Source organism: Lipotes vexillifer, unplaced genomic scaffold (genome assembly GCF_000442215.2).
Source record: "Lipotes vexillifer unplaced genomic scaffold, Lipotes_vexillifer_v1.1 scaffold528, whole genome shotgun sequence".
In the NCBI taxonomy this organism is placed as follows: domain Eukaryota; kingdom Metazoa; phylum Chordata; class Mammalia; order Artiodactyla; family Lipotidae; genus Lipotes; species Lipotes vexillifer.
In genome coordinates this window covers 1,487,330-1,507,372 of record NW_006794582.1, presented here as the reverse complement: position 1 = coordinate 1,507,372, position 20,043 = coordinate 1,487,330, and the positions used below count along the sequence as shown (strand labels likewise).

The 20,043-nt window shown below is 46.4% G+C and overlaps 1 protein-coding gene across 1 annotated transcript in view; it reads left to right on the top strand.

The window, feature by feature from the left end:
- Positions 1–6,546, top strand: part of ETV7 (ETS variant transcription factor 7) — a 7,849-nt gene extending 1,303 nt beyond the window's left edge. The window contains 4 exon segments of the mRNA XM_007472041.1: positions 1,480–1,685; positions 3,462–3,604; positions 6,216–6,316; positions 6,429–6,546. Of these exon segments, the coding sequence (XP_007472103.1) occupies positions 1,480–1,685; positions 3,462–3,604; positions 6,216–6,316; positions 6,429–6,546 (568 nt within the window).
- The last annotated feature ends 13,497 nt before the right edge of the window (positions 6,547–20,043 follow it).

Genomic DNA, 20,043 nt, shown 5'->3' with positions numbered 1-20,043 from the left:
AGCTTTCAGGCAGAGGGTGCCCACTCAGCCCTTCCCCTGCTGCCTGGAAGGTGAGGAGGCTCTCTTTGGACCTCTGAGACCCTCTCCCAGATTGGCCTCATCAGAGGGCAGAGCTTTTCTTCCAGGCAAAATGTTGAAAGAGGCAGCAGTGTGGGCAAGCTCCCCATCTCCCCCTGCCCTGCCTCCCCAACTCTCACCCTTGCCCTCTGGGATTGTCCTCTAGCTGAGGGGCCTTGCCTCTCCTCTCCCCCTTTCTCTGCCCTCCTCTCCAGCAGAGGGTTGTTTATGTGGCATCCCTCTCTTCTCCTGATCTCTCCATGGAAATTGCTCTGCTCAGGGTCTCCAGGGACCTGCACACAGGGCTGTTCATGTCACTCCCAGTCCTTACTCACTGCGGCAACCTTCCAATTGCTCGGGCCAAAACGCTGGATGTCATTTTTGATTACTTTCTTTCTCTCTCATCCTCATCCCAACTTGCTGGCTTTACCTTCAAGATCTACCCAGAATCCAACCACTTCACACACCTGTAGTGCTGCCCAGGGTCCAGCCCCTGCCTCCTCTGGAGAACCTCCTCACTGGTCTCCTTGCTTCTGCCCTTGATCTCCTATGATCTATTCTCAACAGAGCAGCCAGAGATTCATAAGTCAGGTCACGTCACTCCTTTGCTCAAAACCTTCCAGTGGCTCTCATCTCACTCGTCAAAGCCCCAGTCCATACAACGACCTCCCTGCCCTCTGCTATCCTCTCCCACTCCTCTCCCTCTTGCTCATGCTTCTCCAGCCACACCAGCCTCCCTGCTCATTGAACAAGCCAGAGACACCGCTGCCTCAGGGCCTTTGCACTTACTGTTCCCTCTGCCTTGCAATCTCTTCTCTACATGCCCACATAGCTCACTCATCTACCTCCTCAGGTGTCTGTTCAAACGTTGTCATGTCTGTGAGGCATTTCCCAGAATTCCCTATTTGCCTTGTACAGTAGTGCTTTATCCCTTCCCCCCAGATTGTATACTACTTCTATTTCCTTTTTTATTTTAATCATCTGTCTTCCTCCCCCTCCCTCCCCCACTAGAATATAAAGCGCCATGAGGGCAGAAGCTCTTTTCAGCTTAGTGATGTGTCCCCAACATTCTTAGAACAATGCCTGTCTCATTGAAGGTTCTCCATCAATAGTTATTGGGTGGATGAAGAGGGCACCTGGGTTCTGGACCTGGCTCTGTCACCACTTGGCATTGTGAACAATTTTACAGATGAGGGAGCAGGTTTGAGAAACTAAGTTACTTGTCTGGGAGCCAGGGCTAGCACCTGGGCTGTCTGGCCCTCACCCACACCTTCCAGTGCTTCCTTGACCTTCTAACCAGGGGCTGGGTGTGGGGAGAGCACTAGGAGTGCAGCCCCATGGGCTCCCGCACCTGTCACTGAGGGGGTCTGGGTCGGGGGAGGCTCTGGGCCCAAAGAATCGATGGTGCTCCTCTGCTTGCAGAGGGGATTGGGGCCTCCTGCAGCAGCCACCAGCCCTGGGGCTTGCCAGCTCCTTGAGCCATGTGGATGCCCCTGGCCTGGCCAGCTGCCCCCTTGGCAGGCAGGAGTCTCTCAGTTTCTCTCACTGTGTGGAGCTCAGCTGCAGGGCTGAGGGAGTCTCCTCCTTCCCCACGATGCCACAGGCCCCCATTGATGGCAGGATCACTGGTGAGTAGGAGGCTGTGCTCCCCTGGCACACAGGAGGGAGGTGTGCTGAGGCTGAGTCCCAGAGTGGGGTGGGTGACAAGGAGGAGGGTTATTTTGATCTGGGGAATGAGAGGGTCTGTGCTTGGCAGTGGTGTGTGGAGTGACTCTCCTGTGTGCTGGTCACAGTCTGGTCACAGCAGGCAGAAAGTGCTGCCCGGGATTGCCAAGCCCACCCTATGTCCAGGCCAGGGACGATTTACCAGTCATAGGTGAGACAGTCAGACTGGCCTAGAGTATGCCCCCTCCCCCTTTAAAACTTTATTTTTATAATTAATTTTTAAAAATTAATTTATTTTTGGCTGCTTTGGGTCTTTGTTGCTGCGTGCGGGCCTTCTATAGTTGTGGCAAGCGGGAGCTACTCTTTGTTGCAGTGCGCGGGCTTCTCATTGTGGTGGCTTCTCTTGTGGAGCACAGGCCCTAGGCATGTGGGCTTCAGTAGTTGTGGCTTGCGGGCTTAGTTGCTCTACGGCATGTGGGATCTTCCCAGACCAGGGATCGAACCAGTGTCCCCTGCTTTGGCAGGCGGATTCTTAACCACTGCATCACCAGGGAAGCCCAAAAACTTTATTTATTTTTAAATAGTTGAGTGTTTACTATGTGCCAGGCATGGTTCTAAGGCTTTTATTTAACCCCACAACAGCCCTCTGAGGTTGGTATTGTTATTAGCCCCATTTTACAGGTAAGGAAAATGAGGCACAGGGAGGTTAAGTGACCTTCCCATGGTCACACAGCAGTAAGTGGCAGAATTGAAGTGTGAATCCAGGCAGTCTGACTCTAGGGCCTGAGCTCTAATCAGGTGATATACTTCTCCACACTCATTGTTAAAGGACTGACTAACAGACAGGTAACCAGATGGACTGACAGATAAGCTGACTGCATTCCCAAAGTGTGTTTTCTAGTCATGGTGGGGCCACTACGTTTATCCTAAGACACCACAGAGGGGGCAGAAACTTAGCTCCTGGGTTGAAAGTGACTGGGAGTCACTGAAACACAGTTATTTAATTTTAATATAATGCTTAACATTCTTTGAGCACTTACTCTGTACCAGGCACTGTGCTAAGGGTCTTTTGGTCCATTATGTTACTTAATCCTCACATCACCCAACACGAGGAAACTACGGCTCAGAAGAAGTCCGGTAACCTGCCCCCCCCATGCCCGAGCCAGGTGGCCCAGGTGGGACTTAAGAGCTTGGGCCCAGGCTCCCTCTGCCACTTGCCCTTCATGATAGCACATTCGATTTTCCAGAACCTCCTGCTAGGGTGCTGGCTGGATAGGATGGATGTTACAATCCTGATTTAACAGAGATCTGGGAGGTTGAGTGACTGGGCCAGGGGCAGAGAGGGACCTGGAGACAGGGTTCCAGCCTCCAGCCACTGGCCAGTGCCCAAGCCACCTGCCCCTGGGCGAAGGGCGTTGGCTTTGGTGTCTGAAGAGCTGGGTTAGGCTCCCCATTCCACCTGCTCCTTAGGAGCCTGGTGACTGGGATATGTCCATACCTCTCTGAGCCGATTTCCTCATCCCTTCCTGGGGGTAAAGGTCTCCACCTGTTAGAGTCAGGATGATTGAATGAGACGAGTAATGAGGCCCCACGTGTGGCTGTTTCTGTTAGTGCCGTCGTCTTCACCATCCCACTGCACGCCTGGGCCCCGGCTTCGAGAGCCCCAGCGCACATTTCTCATGCTTGTCCTCACAGCTCCATGAAGGCGCCCCGTCTGCATCCTGTGTGCTCAACTGCAGACTGCCAGCTGCTGTGGGATTACAAGTATCAGCTGCTCTCTGACACCTGGTATGAGCCCTACATCAAGTGGGAAGACAGTAATGCCAAGATCTTCTGAGTTGTGGATCCAAATGGGATTGCCAGATTCTGGGGAAACCACAAGGTGAACCTCAGCCAGCAGGCAGGATGGTCTCAACACAACACATGACAGGGCAGGGGTCACAGTGGACCCCTCAGCACTAGGGGACAGGCCTCAACTGATGGGAGCTTCACCAGCAGCCCCAGAAGTGTTGGGATCATTTTTTTCTTAAATATTTTTCATTTTTAAAAAAATTTTATTTATTTAGTTTTTATACAGCAGGTTCTTATTAGTTATCTATTTTATACATATTAGTGTATATATGTCAATCCCAATCTCCCAGTTCATCCCCCCACTCCCCACCCTCACTTCCCCCCTTGGTGTCTATACATTTGTTCTCTACATCTGTGTCTCAGAAGCCTTGCAAACTGGTTCATCTGTACCATTTTCCTAGGTTCCACATATATGCGTTAATATACGATATTTGTTTTTCCCTTTCTGACTTACTTCACTCTGTATGACAGTCTCTAGGTTCATCCACGTCTCTATAAATGACCCAATTTCATTCCTTTTTATGGCTGAGTAATATTCCATTGTATATATGTACCACATCTTCTTTATCCATTCATCTGTCAATGGGCATTTAGGTTGCTTCCATGACCTGGCTATTGTAAATAGTGCTGCAGTGAACATTGGGGTGCATGAGTCTTTTTGAATTATGGTTTTCTCTGGGTATATGCCCAGTAGTGGGATTGCTGGGTCATATGGTAATTCTATTTTTAGTTTTTTAAGGGACCTCCATATATTCTCCATAGTGGCTGTTGTTGGGATCATTTTATTTTGGGAGATTCTGAGGGACAGGCAGTTACATCTTGAGGGTGGGGACTGTCCCTGGAACTCAGGAATCTTGCCTTCTAATTGCTTAATTCCACCTTTGCTTAGCATTTGAGGCTTTCAAAGCACGCTTACATGAATTGTGCATCATTTGCTGTTAAGCCAGATGAGGAAGCTGGTAGCCTGGAGGAAGCTGGGACAGAAACGCAGGTCTCAGGCCCCACAGGATCATCAGCTGTCAGGGTTGGAAAGGCCTGGGGATGACCGAGGCCAGCATTCCTAACGTGAGGAGCACCCATACCTAAATGGGTGTCTGCCAGGGGATTTTAGGTGGTTTACTCCAAATTCTAATAATTATTTACTTTAGTAAGCATTAGGATTACAAAATTTAACTACTTTGTCAATCTCATGATTGACAATGGTGATATAAAACCAGTGTGCTAGTCTATAAATAAATTCATTTAGGTTAAAAAGAGTCTTTAAAGAAAACTATTAACAACAATTATCAGGCTTCCCTGGTGGCGCAGTGGTTGAGAATCTGCCTGCCAATTCAGGGGACGTGGGTTCGAGCCCTGGTCTGGGAAGATCCCACCTGCTGTGGAGCAATTAAGCCCATGCGCCACAACTACTGAGCCTGTGCTCTAGAGCCTGCAAGCCACAACTACTGAGTCCGCATGCTGCAACTACTGAAGTCCTCGTGCCTAGAGCCCATGCTCTGCAACAAGAGAGGCCACCACAATGAGAAGCCCCGTGCACCACAGTGAAGAGTAGCCCCCGCTCGCCGCCATTAGAGAAAGCCCACGCGCAGCAACAAAGACCCAACATGGCCAAAAATAAATAAATAAGTTAAATAAATTAAAACAAACAAATAAAAAACCAATAATGATCATCTGCAATATACAGCATCTCCTAAAATGGCACAGCATTTGATTGCCAAGCACTGCTCAGAGGGCTTTGCCTGTATTAACTCATTTAATCCTCACAACAACCTCATGGGGTGGATATTATCAGATGGGGAAACTGAGGCACAGAGAGGTGTATCAACTTGTCCCAGTGTTTGCAGCCAGTAGGTGGCAGAGCAGAGACCTGAATCCAGACCATGTAGCTCTGGGCCCCACCCTGTTTTGTGGCCTCTGGGTAGTGCTGGTGGCTGGAAGGATGCAAATGACTAAAGTTTGGGTGTGCTTATCTGGAGGGAGGGCAACTGAGGCCCCAAGAGCAGCAATTCCATTTAGTGAGCACAGACCACATGTTAAGCACTGTACTAAGTGCTCTCATGGATTAACTAATTTAATGCTCACAACAAATCTGTGAGATTGATGTTTTTATCTTCATTTTATAGCTGGGGCAACAGATGCAGAGAGGTAAGGAAACTTATCCAAGGTCACACAGCTGCCAAATGGTGGAGCTGGGGCTTAAATTGACCCCAAAGCCCAGCCTCTTTGTCCCTACTCTGCACAGTCCACTCCCCAGAGAGAGGAAAAACTGACTTGGTCAAAGTCACACAGCTAGGTGGCAAGGCCCTCATGCTACCCCACCATGCTGTCTCTCCTACTAACTATATATTTATTTGTTACTACTCGTGACATTTGCCATTTAAAAGCAACATGCAATTCACTCCTGGCCCATGGGTCTCAGTCAAGTAGGTGACAGAACCATCCCATTGTTTCTCCCCCCACACCCCCCCTACCCCGGCCTTCCTCTGCCTTTCTCCTTCCCAATGCATGAGAACTTTCATATTCCCTAACAGACCCCTGCGCTGAGGGGCTTAAGAAACCATCCAGTCCAACCTGCTCCCTCCCAGGCCTGGAAGGAGCAGGGTGGGGAGTGGGGGGTGATGTGGGGCTGCTTTTCCTTCCAGAAGCAGGTGAACGTGACCTATGAGAAGATGTCACATGCCTTGTGCCCCTACCATAATCTGAACATCATTAAGAAGGAACCCAGGCAGAAACTCCTGTTCAGGTGAGTGGCCTAGGGGCCAAGATGCCAGGCGGAGTGGAGCTGGGGTGGGGTGGCCTGGAAGCCCTCTGCAGCTGGGGCACGGGCTGATTTGCAGCTGGGGCCTGAATTCCAGATTTCTGAAGACACCCAGGAAGATCAGTCAGGACAAGGGCAACAGCAGGGAGCTTCTGGAGAGCCAGGAGCAGGACAGGGTGGACTTCAAGGAGGAGATGCTGGAAGTCTGTCTGTGAAGGACATGTGGACTCCAGACACCGGGCACCAACGGGTCAGAGACTGAGTCTCCCACGAAGGCAGCTAGCTGTTCCTCCCTCCTCCCAGGGCAGCAGGGAACCCCAGCTGGGTTTTGCACTCTCGGATCAGAGCTGGTGTCTCAGACCTCAAAGCTGCCTAGAGACCTGGAACAGCTGAGAACCGGCAGGCCTCACCTCCAGGACACTGTAGGGGCATTCTTTGGGTAGGGCAGCCCTGGTTGCTAAGTGGGAGCACAGGGAGTGAACTTTCTCCCTACCCTGCCCCTTAGTACCTGCCCAGCTCAGGAGAGGAAGCCAGTCGCTGAGAGAACATCCAGCCCAATTCCTTCAATTTATGGAAGAAGGAAGCAGAAGTCCCTCACTGAGCCTCAGTTTTCCTCATCTGCAAAATGGGCATGCTCGTGAAAACCACCCTCAGGGGGCTGGTGCATGAAATGGAAAAAAGAATTACTACTTTGTCAACCTTAGTAATGATAACAATGATGATGCCTGACAGTTAAGTGCTTACCATGTGCCAGGCCTTGTGCCAAGGGTTCTACCTATATTTTATCTCATTCAATTCACATACCAACCACCGGAGGTTTAAAGATGGGGAAATGGAGGCAGAGGCTTGCAGAGCTGGGATGCTTCCCTCGAACCCAGTGCTGTGACCTGTTTTCTTTTAGTGCCTCTAAATGTAATGGGCACTTCTCAAGCAGAGGCCATAGCCCTACCTCTCTGCCCTCAGCATCTTCATAAACAGTTTATTTCACCTGGCCCAACTCCCTTGTCCTCAGTTTTCAGTCCTTGGCGACTCTGATCATGACCCAGTAAAGATCGCCCACCCCGCCCACATCCTGGCTTCCTATGCTCCTATACCCGTATCTGCCAATTGACCTTGGGCAAGTTATTCTATCTCTTTGGAGCCTCATGTTTCTCATCTGCAAAATGGGGATGGTATTCCTAACCCGACCTCACAGGATTCCCAGAAAACTTGAATAAGACCGTAGTTGTGAAGTACGTGACTGCCGTATAAGGAGTTAAGAAAACTCTGCAAACCCAAAGCTGCTCTAAAGCAAGAAAATGCCTCTGCTATTGGTTCAGCTTCTCCTCGATGTTCCCTAGCCCCCCAGGTACCTCCTGATGGGGTCAGAGCCTCTGCCCTTGCAACCCGGGGGGAAGCTGGGGGAGAAAGGGAAGGGAGTGTTTTCAGTTCATTGAAAACAGAACTTCCTGGATTCGCATCTTCTTTTCTGGAAGGAGGAAATCACCTTTGCCTCTTGCCTCCAGCAGGTCAGGAAAACACCCCCACCGGCCACCCCCATCTGGCTGGGCCTGATCTGGCCTTGGGTCACTGTAGCTGAGAAGCTGATTTGGGACTCAAAGCTGTGACTGCTCATAATGCAGGGAAAATCCTGGCTTAGTCCCGTCTTGGGCCATGGACAATTCCACACTAGAAGGGGCCAGGCAGGGGCCTTGGCCAAAAGGTTTAGCAGGAAAATCCTAGGCCCCTTTAGTCTTCCTGAGACTGTTCCATCTCCTTGACTTTGCTCCAGGATGAACCTATGGCCCATAGCTTTTCTCATCATCCCCAGCCCATAACTACATAAGTGGACTGGGAGGGACCATCGAAATCAACTTGTCCAGCCTCTCCTCTTACAGACAAGGCAGCTGAGGCCAGAGAGGGGAGTGACATGCCCAAGGACATACAGCCCAGCTCAGCGTGCTGCCTCCTCACGGTGCCTCATTTCTAACTGTCTCACATCTCATGGGTCCAAGACATAGAGGTTTAAATGAGATGATGGAGTCATAAATCACTTCTTCCAGTTATGATGTTGGCATCGGCCTGCTGCTGTGTTAATTGTTGTCAACAGCTGCATATCCCAAAGACTATATCTTCACGGCGGCGGGGGGGTGGGGAGTGTTAAATCTCACCCAACGCTGGGACCGTTGGGGCCAGGAGTGAGCAGTGGGCTTGAGCAGAGTCCACCACCCCAGACCCCAGATCCCTGGACTCTCCACTCAGCTCTGGACTGAGCTGCACCCTGTTTCTCCAGGAACTTTAGGCCCTGGTCTGGGATGGATGCCTGGGTGCCAGGAATAAAGGGATTCATTCAGCCTTTCCTTCCATGAACATTCATTGAGCACCTCCTGTGTACCTGGCACAAGAGGAAGCTCTGGGTTTATATCCATTTTTTACACAATTAAATTCCTGAAAAGTAGTGGGTCACTGAAAACAATATATATCAAGATGGATTTCCTCACAAATCATTTTAACAAGCAGGAAATAGAGTCCCATGGTTTGAAAAAGTAGCCAGCCACGTCCTTTTTTGCCAGATTACATTAATGTCAACAGGAAATAAAGAGTTTATGAAAAAAAAGTGAGTGTATTAAGAAGTTCATGATACAAGTCACTGTCTCCATCCTGTCAAGCCATTTACATCACTAACCCAGGAGCATGGGCTCCATCATGTCCACCTTCTCCTTATGTGGATTCTTTTTTTTTTTTTTTAAGATTTTTTTTGATGTGGACCATTTTTAAAGTCTTTATTGAATTTGTTACAATACTGCTTCTGTTTTATGTTCTGGTTTTTTGGCCACGAGGCACGTGGGATCTTAGCTCCCCAACCAGGGATCGAACCTGCACCCCCTGCATTGGAAAGCAAAGTCTTAACCCCTGGACCACCAGGGAAGTCCCTCCTTATGTGGATTCTTGCCAACAAATTCTTTTTCTCTTGAAAGAAAGCTCCAGATCTAGCACTTCCCCCCAGCTTTCCTGAGACATGATTGACGTATAATGTTGTGCAAGTTTAAGGTGTACAACGTCCAGCACTTTTTCCCATCCTAGTGGCCCTGCCACGTCTCAGGCTCTTACTGCAGGAAGCCTGGGCTGATGCTGGTGACCCAACGTCTTTCTCATACAGGATCCTAGTTTTGACAGCCTTTCTTGGCTTCTTCCTCTGGTTCCTCCCTATGGTGTTAATCTACATTTTCTAGTCAAGTGTTCTCTTAAGTTTTATAGAGACACACAGAAAACACACACACTTACAGAGCGAGGTCCTGATGCCTCCAAGCCATCCAGGGTCTGGTGGTGAACATGAAGGTGGCCCAGGCTCAGGAGGAGCCCTGTGCAATGCTGGTGTCAGGTCCCCTCAGTCCCCTCCTCCACACTGGCTTGACCACTCAGTTTGATGACCTCTGAACTAAGCCACTCCTGGGACAGCCCCAAGATTTGGGTGGGGAGTTTTGAAGTGGGTTGTCCTGAAATCAGAATGTGCATGTTTAAAAAACACTTTTAGTTTTTTAAAATTTATTTATTTATTTAGGCTGCACCACTCAGCATGGGGATCTTAGTTCCCTGACCAGGGATCAAACCTCTGCTCCCTGCAGTGGAAGCTTGGAGTCCTAATCACCTGACCGCTGGGGAAGTCCTCAAAATATGTTAATTGTGATCTTAATTTTTTTAATTCCCTAATGCTTGTAAATTAACTGCTCCTATGGCGGGGGCTGAGGGTGGTATACAAAGGAGAGTTGGGCCCTGCCCTTGGGAAGTTCACACATCAGTGGGGGAAGCTGATGAGCAGACTTTGTTGTAGTAGCTGATGAGCAGACTTTGTTGTAGTCCCCAGGGGGAGGTCACTGACAGGTGAATGTGGAGAAAGTAGTGGCTCTGGTGAATTCTGCTTGGGGGGCGGGGGCAGGGAGAGTGTCCTAAAGAGATCACACAGGCTTCTGCTCTGTTTTTCTCCTTCCCTTTTGGAGGGATGAAGTCTGGAGGTGCAGTGTGGAGGAGGGCCTTCTGATCATGAGGGGTCAGGGAGAGTGTGGGGTGCAGGGCAAATGGGAGCAGGGCAGACTGCAGAGGCCCATCCCTGCGGGAGGGCAGAGGGGGTCCCTGAAGTTCATGCTGGGGTCAGCCTGGCTCACTCAGACAGGGAAGAAGATCAGGATTGGGGCTGAGACCCTGAGAGGGTGAGGAGAGAGCCTTTAGGAAGAGGGAGGGGGCCGTCCTGTGTCTGACCCATGAGGAATACAGGGGGAAATTCCCAACAGCACCACCTGCGCATAACTTATTTCATGCGGCAGCTGATGCTATGAGGATATAATACATTGCTTGAAGCCCGTCCACAGGGAGAATTCAGTTGTTCACCCAACAGACTTTACTGGGAAGTGCGGTCCCAGGCCCTGTGCTGGCCCTGTGCACCATGTCACAGGAGCCCGAATGGCCTCTGACACCCAGATCTAGGCTTGGGATGGACAGTTGATTAAAACTATGCTCTTTTCTCAGGAATGAAGTGAAACTGGAAGGAGAAATGGTGAGAGGAGCAGCTGGCCCAGGATGGGGGCACATTCCCCACAGGGGGAGCTGAGCCCTGTGGTTCACTGCCCAGAACAGAGTTTGAGGTGGGAGCTGGGGCCCATTTCAGGGTTTTAGGAGGGATGAGCAGAATCCAACACTCACCTCAGATGGAGCTGCACTGGGCCACTGACGCTCAGATGTTTTCACATCTGTTCACATTAAATGAACTTCGTGTGGTAAGGCTAATGCATGGAGCTCATCATGGCTTCTACCGGCAGTTACAGAGGCCTTTGAAGATAATAAATGATACAGTAAGATAATAAACAAATAATAGTGTAACAAACATAATGAAAATATGCACTTTGGCAGACAAAATCTTTCAGAATCTGATACCCATGTAGCAAAAACATGGAGGTCTTTTTGTTTTGTTTTTTTTACTTCTAGGCAAAGACAATTCAAGGTCACTCCCAAATACAAAGATGAGTGGAATGAACAAATGAGCCTCCTCCTGCACCCTTCCCCCGCCCTCAGGTAGCTTCCCAGTTTGTCATCCCAGGAATCGGAATAAAGTGTGGGAAGGATGCATTCCCTCCAAATCCAGGGATATGCCTCAGCAACTCCTGAGTCCTGTTAATAAGTCCTCCCTGTACTAGTGACCTCTCTGATGCCTGCTGGTGCCTGGCCCAGTGCAGGGCGCCCCCCTGATTTCTCACAAACCCTGTGGTCTATTCTGGTTTCACTGCTTAGGATTCTAGGGACACTCAGGCTGCAGGCTTCTCTCCATGGAAAAGCCTGCAGTTTAAAATCATGTTCACCAGGTGGCGCAAAGCCTCTTGTGTTGGTGTTCGGGTCACTTTCTGCTGAGTGTCTGTTCTGTGACAGAGCATGCCTGACCTCTCCTACTAAGATGTGAGTACAACTCTCCAGCTCAGCCATGCTCTGTAAGGAGACATCCAGCCCCTGCTTATATACAGGGATGGGGAGCTCACCACCTCTCTGGGCAGAGTTAGTAGCAGGAGTGAGGCTGGAATTGAAGGTACCAAAAAGCTACCTGTTCAGTGATGTCACCCACCCTTTCCCAACCAGCAGGGCAATGGTTTCTGAAATTCCTAGATTCCCAGTCTTTTTGCTGGGAGTAACTTATCTGCTTTTCTTATCACCTTTTCCCTGAGTAGTTTACCAACTTTCTGAGCAGAGGCCAGAGGTGTGTCAAAAGTCTATCTACCCTCACCCCACACACTCAGCCACTGATTAGGAATCAAAAGGACTGAGGCTCCCTCAGTTCCCTGGTGGCTTTAGTGAAGTCAGCCTCCTGGGCCTAAGTTTCTACATCTGTAAAATGAGTAACAGCATCTTCTGCCCTACTTGCCACATTTTCTTGAGAAACTTCAAATGAAATAATGTATTCATTTACTTCACAAATATTTATTAAGCACCTACAATACACTAGACACTGTTCCAGAAACTGGGGAATACAGTGGTAACCAAGACAGATGAGTAAGTGATAAACACAGCATATGATGTCAGGTGGTGATAAGCACCATGAAGGAAAGTAAGACAGAGTTAAGTGAAGGGGACAGTTTTAAATTGAGCTGCCAGAGATGTGAAACGCTTGTGAAAGTAGAAGCAAGTCATTGTCACGTAAATTAACTTTCCCCCTGTAGTCTGCTATTTATTTTTGGCTGTGTTGGGTCTTCATGGCTATGCATGGGCTTTCTCTAGTTGTGGTGAGCGGGGGCTACTCTTCGTTGTGGTGCGCAGGCTTCTCGTTGTGGTGGCTTCTCTTGTTGCACAGCACGGCTCTAGGTGTGCATGCTAAGTAGTTGTGGCGCACGGGCTTAGTTGCTCTGTGGCATGTGGGATCCTCCCGGACCAGGGCTCGAACCCGTGTCCCCTGCAATGGCAGGCAGATTCTTAACCACTGCACCACCAGGGAAATCCCTGCCTGACCCCTTTTATTTGGCCTATGGTTCCCACCATAAAAGTCACGCCTGATACAGTCAATGTTGTTAGTTTCTGTTATGTGCAACCAAACTCAATCCTAATGGGTATGAATAATGCAGACGGGAAGGCCGGGAGGAGAAGACCAACATGGCCCAGAACTATCCCTCTCTATCCCCCTCCTTTGCCCATGGGGGAGCCACAAGATAAGACCAGTGAGATCATAAAGTCTCCTGAACAGACCTTAACCCTCCAGGTTACTCTAAACACCCCAACTCAAGGAAGCCCTGTGTACTGTACACAGTGCTCTGGCTGGAAAGTCACAGGGTTCTAAATATGGCCCTTGAAATCCCAGTAATTCTGATCAGGAAGGGGTTTCCCCTCAGTCAGATGATTGCCCACTCCAGCCAGTGACATGCTTAGGTTCTCAACCTGTGGCATGGGATGGGGCGGGGGTGCGTATCAGGTTCTCAGGGAGCAGATGGTCACAGTATGCAAATCTCCAAGAGATTCTGAAGCACCTGAAAGGCACTTTTCTTCCCACCAGCCCTCCCAAGCATCAGGATCTGGCCCAGTTTTAGGGATGGGGAAACTGAAGATCGAAGATGTCGAGGGGAGCTTGAGGGTCTGGGATCTGGCTTTCACTCAGAGCCCCCTCCAAGCTTTGGAATAGACCACGCCAACTCTATCCCTCCACAAACACTAAAGTGATTTGCAATTTTTAAAAAGTTTTGTTTCCCTGGCTGAACAGGGAATAAATCACCAACTCGGGTCTTGATCGGCATCAGAAAGAGAAAAGGGGGCTTCCCTGGTGGCGCGGTGGTTGAGAGTCCGCCTGCCGATGCAGGGGATTAGGGTTTGTGCCCCGGTCTGGGAAGATCCCACATGCCGCGGAGCGGCTAGGCCCGTGAGCCATGGCCACTGAGCCTGCGCGTCCGGAGCCTGTGCTCCGCCAAAAAAAAAAAAGAGAGAGAAAAGGGACTTTGACAAAGCAGGAGATCTGAACCAGAGCTGACAGCAGAAGGTCCTCAAAGAAATAACAGAAACAAAACTTGGTGGCTCAACCACATCTTATTTTGAACAAGATGAAGTTCTTTTCTGATAATTCATCTGACTCCAGAGTGAGGAAGACATGCCCAGATCAAAATCCAGCTCCCCTTCAAAGGGAGCCAGTCCTGATGATTCTGCACCTACTGTATTAGTTAAGGTATCTACTATATCAGTTATAGCCGTAGAATACAAATGGAAATCTCAGCAGCTTATTAGCATGATAGACATTTTGTTTTGTTTTTTGCAGTACGTGGGCTTCTCACTGTTGTGGCCTCTCCCGTTGCGGAGCACAGGCTCTGGACACATAGGCTCAGTGGCCATGGCTCACGGGCCCAGCCGCTCCGCGGCATCTGGGATCTTCCCAGACCGGGGCACGAACCTGCATCCCCTGCATTGGCAGGTGGACTTTCAACCACTGCGCCACCAGGGAAGCCCTTGTTTTGTTTTGTTTTGTTTTTCTTCCAGTTTTTTTGAGATACAATTGACATACAGCACTGTATAAGTTTAAGGTGTACAGCATAATGATTTGACTTACATATACCATGAAATGATTAGCACAAGTTTAGTGAACATCCATAATCTCATATAGATACAAAATTAAAGAAATAGAGAAAAACTTTTTTTTCCTTGTGATGAGACTCAGGATTTACTCTCAACAAGTTTCACGTGTAACATACAGCAGTGTTAATTTATCATGTACATTACATCCCTAATACTTATTTATCTTTTAACTGGAAGTTGGTACCTTTTTACTACCTTCCCCCACCCGACACACATTCGCCTCTGGTAACCACAAATCTGATCCCTTTTTCTATGGCTTTGTTTGTTTGTTTTTGAAGTATAATTGACCTACAACACTATGTTAGCTCCTAATACACAACATAGAGATTTGATATTTCTATACCTTTCAAAATGATCATCAAGATAAGTCTAGTTACCTTCCCATCACCATACAAAGATATTATGTAATTATTGACTATATTCCCCACACTGTACATTTCATACTCATGACTCATTTATTTTGTAACTTAAAGTTTATACCCCTTAATCTCCCTCACCTATTTCTCTCTTCTTCCCATCCCCTTCCCCTCTGGCAACCACTTGTTTGTTCTCTGTATCTATGACTCTGTTTCTGCTTAGTTATATTTGTTCATTTGTTTTGTTTTTTAGATTCCACATATAAGTGAAATCATACAGTATTTGTCTATTTCTGTCTGACTTAATTCACTTAGCATAATACCCTCTAGGTCCATCCATGCTGTCACAGATGGCAAGATTTCATTCTTTTTTATGGCTGAGTAATATTCTGGGTGTGTGTGTGTGTGTGTGTGTGTGTGTGTATCACATCTTCTTTATCCATTCATCTATTGATGGGCACTTAGGCTGCATCCATATCTTGGCTACTGTAAACAATGAATATCTTTTTTCACCCCCTTTCGGTCTGTGTGCCTTTAGATCTGAAGTGAGTTTGTTATAGGCAGCATATATATGGGTCTTGTTTTGTTTCCATTCACCCACTCTATGTCTTGATTGGAACATTTAGTCCATTTACATAAAGTAATTATTGATAGGCACCTACCTATTGCCATTTTAAAAATTGCGTTTGGGTTGTTTTTGTAGTTCCTTTTTGTTCCTTTCTTCTTCTTTTGCTCTCTTCCCTTGTGATTTGATGACTATCTTTAGTGTTATGTTTGGATTCCTTTCTCTTTTTTTGTGTGTGTATCTATTACAGATTTTTGGTTTGTGGTTACCATGAAGTTTATATATAACTATACAACACACACACACACACACACACACACACACACACACACACACACAACCCTGCATAATCCATGGCCTGCCATGTATCTTCTAACTTCCTCTTATAGATTGAATTGTATTCCCCCAAATTCCTGTGTTGAAGCCCTAACCTTCAATACTTCAGAATATGACTATGTTTGGAGATAGGGTCTCTAAAGAGGTAACTAAGTTAAAACAAGGCCATTACAGTGGGCCCTAATTCAATCAGACTGGTGTCTTATAAAAAGTGGAGATTAGGAACTCAGAGGGATTCCAGGGATACGTATGCACACAGAGTAAAAACCATTTAAGGAAACAGAAGGTAGCTGTCTGCAAGCCAAGGAGAGAGGCCTCAGAAAAAATAAACCCTGCTGGCACTTTCATCTTGGACTTCCAACCTCCAGAACTGTGATAAAGTAAATATCTGTTGTTTAAGCCACCCAGTCTGTTCTGGCAGCCCTAGCAAACTAGTACCCGATCTTCCTTTTGAGGATTCTCTGTGTTATGGTTCAGTACTTTGATAAACTAACCTGTGATGATGTTTTAATGGAGGTGATGGAGAGTCCCTCAAATTTCTCTCAGTAACATATCTCTCACATCCAACTGGTGGGTTGGTCTCTCACATCCAACTGGTGGGATTTCTGAGCTGTCCGAATCCCTGTGGATCTCCCTTCAATTCTTTGAAAAACTCAATAGCTTTTTAATAAATCTCTCATTTAAAATGGTTTGAGCTGGGGTTCTGTCTTAGGCAAATAAGAAGAATCTGACTATATTTTGAGGAAAAGGTATAATTTTCAGACAAACAATTGCTTGGAAGCTTTCAAGTTCACTCCCAAGCCTGATACTTTTCTCTTTCCTAGGAGGTAAGTTCCCCATCATTAGAGGTTTTCAAGAAGAAAAGGGATGCCCTTTGGGATGAAACAGAGGGAATTATTGCATTGGAGCTCAAGAGATTTAACTGGGTGGCAAGAACATTCTCAGTAATAATCACTGATCCCATTGTGTACAGTGTCCTCCTGCTAGGGATTAGAGGCCTAGTATTTGAATATGGTCCTAGTATTCTCTCAAACCCATGGACCAAGAGTTTATGATCATCAATGTAATATACCATATTAGTAAAATGAAAACCAAAACCCACATGATCATCTCAAGAGACAAAAGAAGCAGTTGACAAAGTCCAAATGCTTTTATGATAAAAATACTCAACAAACTAATACTATAAGAAAACGTCTTCAACCTGATAAAGGCCATTTATGAAAACCCCACTGCTACCATCATAGATGCTTTCCCCCAATATCAGGAGGTTCTAGCCAGGGGAATTAGGCAAGAAAAAAAAAAGGCGTCCAGATTGAAAAGGAAGAAGTAAAACTACATCTGTTCACAGATGACATGATATTGTATATAAAAATCTTAAGGGAAAAAATTTTATTAGAACTATTAAATGAGTTCAGCAAGGTTGCAGGATATAAGATCAATCTACAAAAGTTAACTGTATTTTTATAAACTAACAATGAACATCTGAAAATGAAATTTAAAAGCAATTCTATTTACAGTAGTATCAAGAAGAATAAAATATTTAGGAATAAACTTAAACAAAGTGTTAGAGATATACTCTGAAAACTACAAAGCATTGTTGAAAGAAATTAAGGAAGACCAAAATAAATGGGCAGGGACTTCCCTGGTGTCCAATAGTTAAGAGTCTGCACTCCCAATGCAAGGGGCCGGGGTTGGATCCCTGGTCAGGGAACTAGATCCTGCATGCATGCCACAACTAAGAAGTCTGCATACTGCAACTAAGAAGTCCGCATGCCACAACTAAAAAAGATCCTACATGCCACAACTAAGATCTGTTGCAGCCAAAATAAATAAATAAATAAAATGAATTTTTAAAAATGGGCAAACATCCCATGTTCATGGATGGGAAGATTTAATATTGTTAAGATGGCAGAACTCCTCAAATTGACCTATAGATCCAGTACAATCCCTATCAAAATGCCAACCTTTTTTTTTAGAGAAATGGAGATGCTGATACTAATAGTCATATGGAATTGCAAGTGACCCCCCAATAGCCAAAACAATCTTGAAAAGAAAAACAAAGTTGGAGGACCCACATTTCCTGATTTCAAAACCTACTGCAAAGCTACAGTAATCAAAACAGTGTGGTACTGGCATACTGGTAGACATGAAGATCAATGGAATAGAATTGAGAGTCCTGAAATAAACCCATACATCTATGGCAACTGATTTTCAATAAGCATGCCCAAAGTATTCAGTGGGGAAAGAATAGTCTCTTCAACAAATGGTGTTGAGAGAAATGGATATCCACATGCAAAAGAATGAAATTGTACCCTTACTTCACACCATATACAAAAATTAACTCAGAATGTATCAAAGACATAAATATAAGAGCTAAAACCATAATACTCAGAAGAAAATTAGGAGTAAATTTTCATTACCTTGGATTAAGTAAGAGTTCCTTAAATATGACAGTAAAAGCACAAGTGGGCTTCTCTGGTGGCGCAGTGGTTGAGAGTCCGCCTGCCGATGCAGGGGACGCGGGTTCGTGCCCCGGTCCGGGAGGATCCCACATGCCACGGAGCGGCTGGGCCTGTGAGCCATGGCCGCTGGGCCTGTGTGTCCAGAGCCTGTGCTCTGCAGCGGGAGAGGCCACAACAGTGAGAGGCCCGCGTACAGCAAAAAAAAAAAAAAAAAGCACAAGCAACAAAAGAAAAAAATTGACAAATTAGACTTCATTAAAATTTATAACTTTTGTGCTTCAAAGGATACCACCAAGAAACTAAAAAGGCAACACAAAAATTGGAGAAAACATCTCCAAATCATGAATCTGACAAGGGACTTGTATCCAGGATAAAGGAAGAATTCTTACAACCTAATAAAAAAAAGACAAATAGCCCAATTAAAAATTGGGCAAAAGACTTAAATAGATGTTTCTCCAAAGAAGATATAAAAGTGGCCAATAAGCACATGAAAAGATGCTCAACATCATTAATCATAAGGAAAATGTAATCAAACCACAATGAGGGGCTTCCCTGGTGGCGCAGTGGTTGAGAATCTGCCTGCCAATGCAGGGGACACGGGTTCGAGTCCTGGTCTGGGGAGATCCCACATGCCGCAGAGCAACTAGGCCCGTGTGCCACAACTACTGAGCCTGCGCATCTGGAGCCTGTGCTCCGCAACAAGAGAGGCCACAGCAGTGGGAGGCCCACATAACGCAAAAAAAAAAAAAAGATGGACAATAACAAGTATTGGAGAGAACGTGGAGAAGTTGCATATATTGCAGATATGCAGCTGCTATGAAAAAACAGTTTAGCATTTTCTCAAAAAGCTAAAGTAGATTTACCATATGGTCCAGGAATCTCATTGCTAAGCATATAACCAAGAGAACTGAAAATTTATGAATATATATATATATATATATATATATATATACACACACAAATGTTCATAGCAACATTATTCATAAAGCCCCTCCCCCCAAAAAAACCCCAACCCAAAGAAACAAACAACTGAAGAATGGATAAACAAACATGGCATATCCATACAATGGAATATTATTTGGCCATGAAAAGGAATAAAGTTCTGATACATGCTATAACATGGATGACCTTGAAAACATTATGCTAAGTGAAAGAAGGCAAATACAAAAGGCTACCTATTGTATGATTCCATTTATATGAAATGTCCAGAAGAGGCAAATTCATAGAAATAGACAGTAGATTGGTGCCTGCCAGGGGCAGGAGGGAGGAGGAAATGGCAAGTGACAGCTAATGGGTATGGGATTTCTTTTCAGAGAGATGAAAACATTCTGGAATTAGACAGTGGCAATTGACACACAACTGTATGAATATGCTAAAAACCGCTGAATTGTACACTTTAAAATGGTGAACTTTATGACATCTGAATTAGAGCTCAATAAAGGTGTTACGAAAAAGAGTTTATGAGCAAATAGAGCCCCTGTGTAGAGTGTCAGTTTCTTCTAAGAGAGCAGCAGGTCAGGGGTACTTTCCTAGGTATACAGGAGTGGGACACAGCATAAAGGTTAAAACCCAGACTTTGAATCCTGATTGTTGTGAGTTTGAATCCTGCTTCCACCTCTTCTGAACTGTGAAATGTTAGGAAATTGACTGTGAGCCTCTCATCTGTAAAATGAAAATAATCTCTACTTTGTAGGGTTCTTATAAGGATTAACTTCATGGTAGCTTAGAGTATTCAATAAATGATAGTTATGTTTATTATTATTTTCTCTTGGACACAGAGGAAGGAGGTCTCTGGAAGGAAACTCTGGCCTTGGATGAAAAATGGGAAGAGGCCCAGTTTCAATAAGAAGACAAACAGACTTCGGGTTAGCTTAAGCTAAAGGTATATGAAGGGCCCTCTCCAGGCATGGGGAGTGGTCAGTGTGG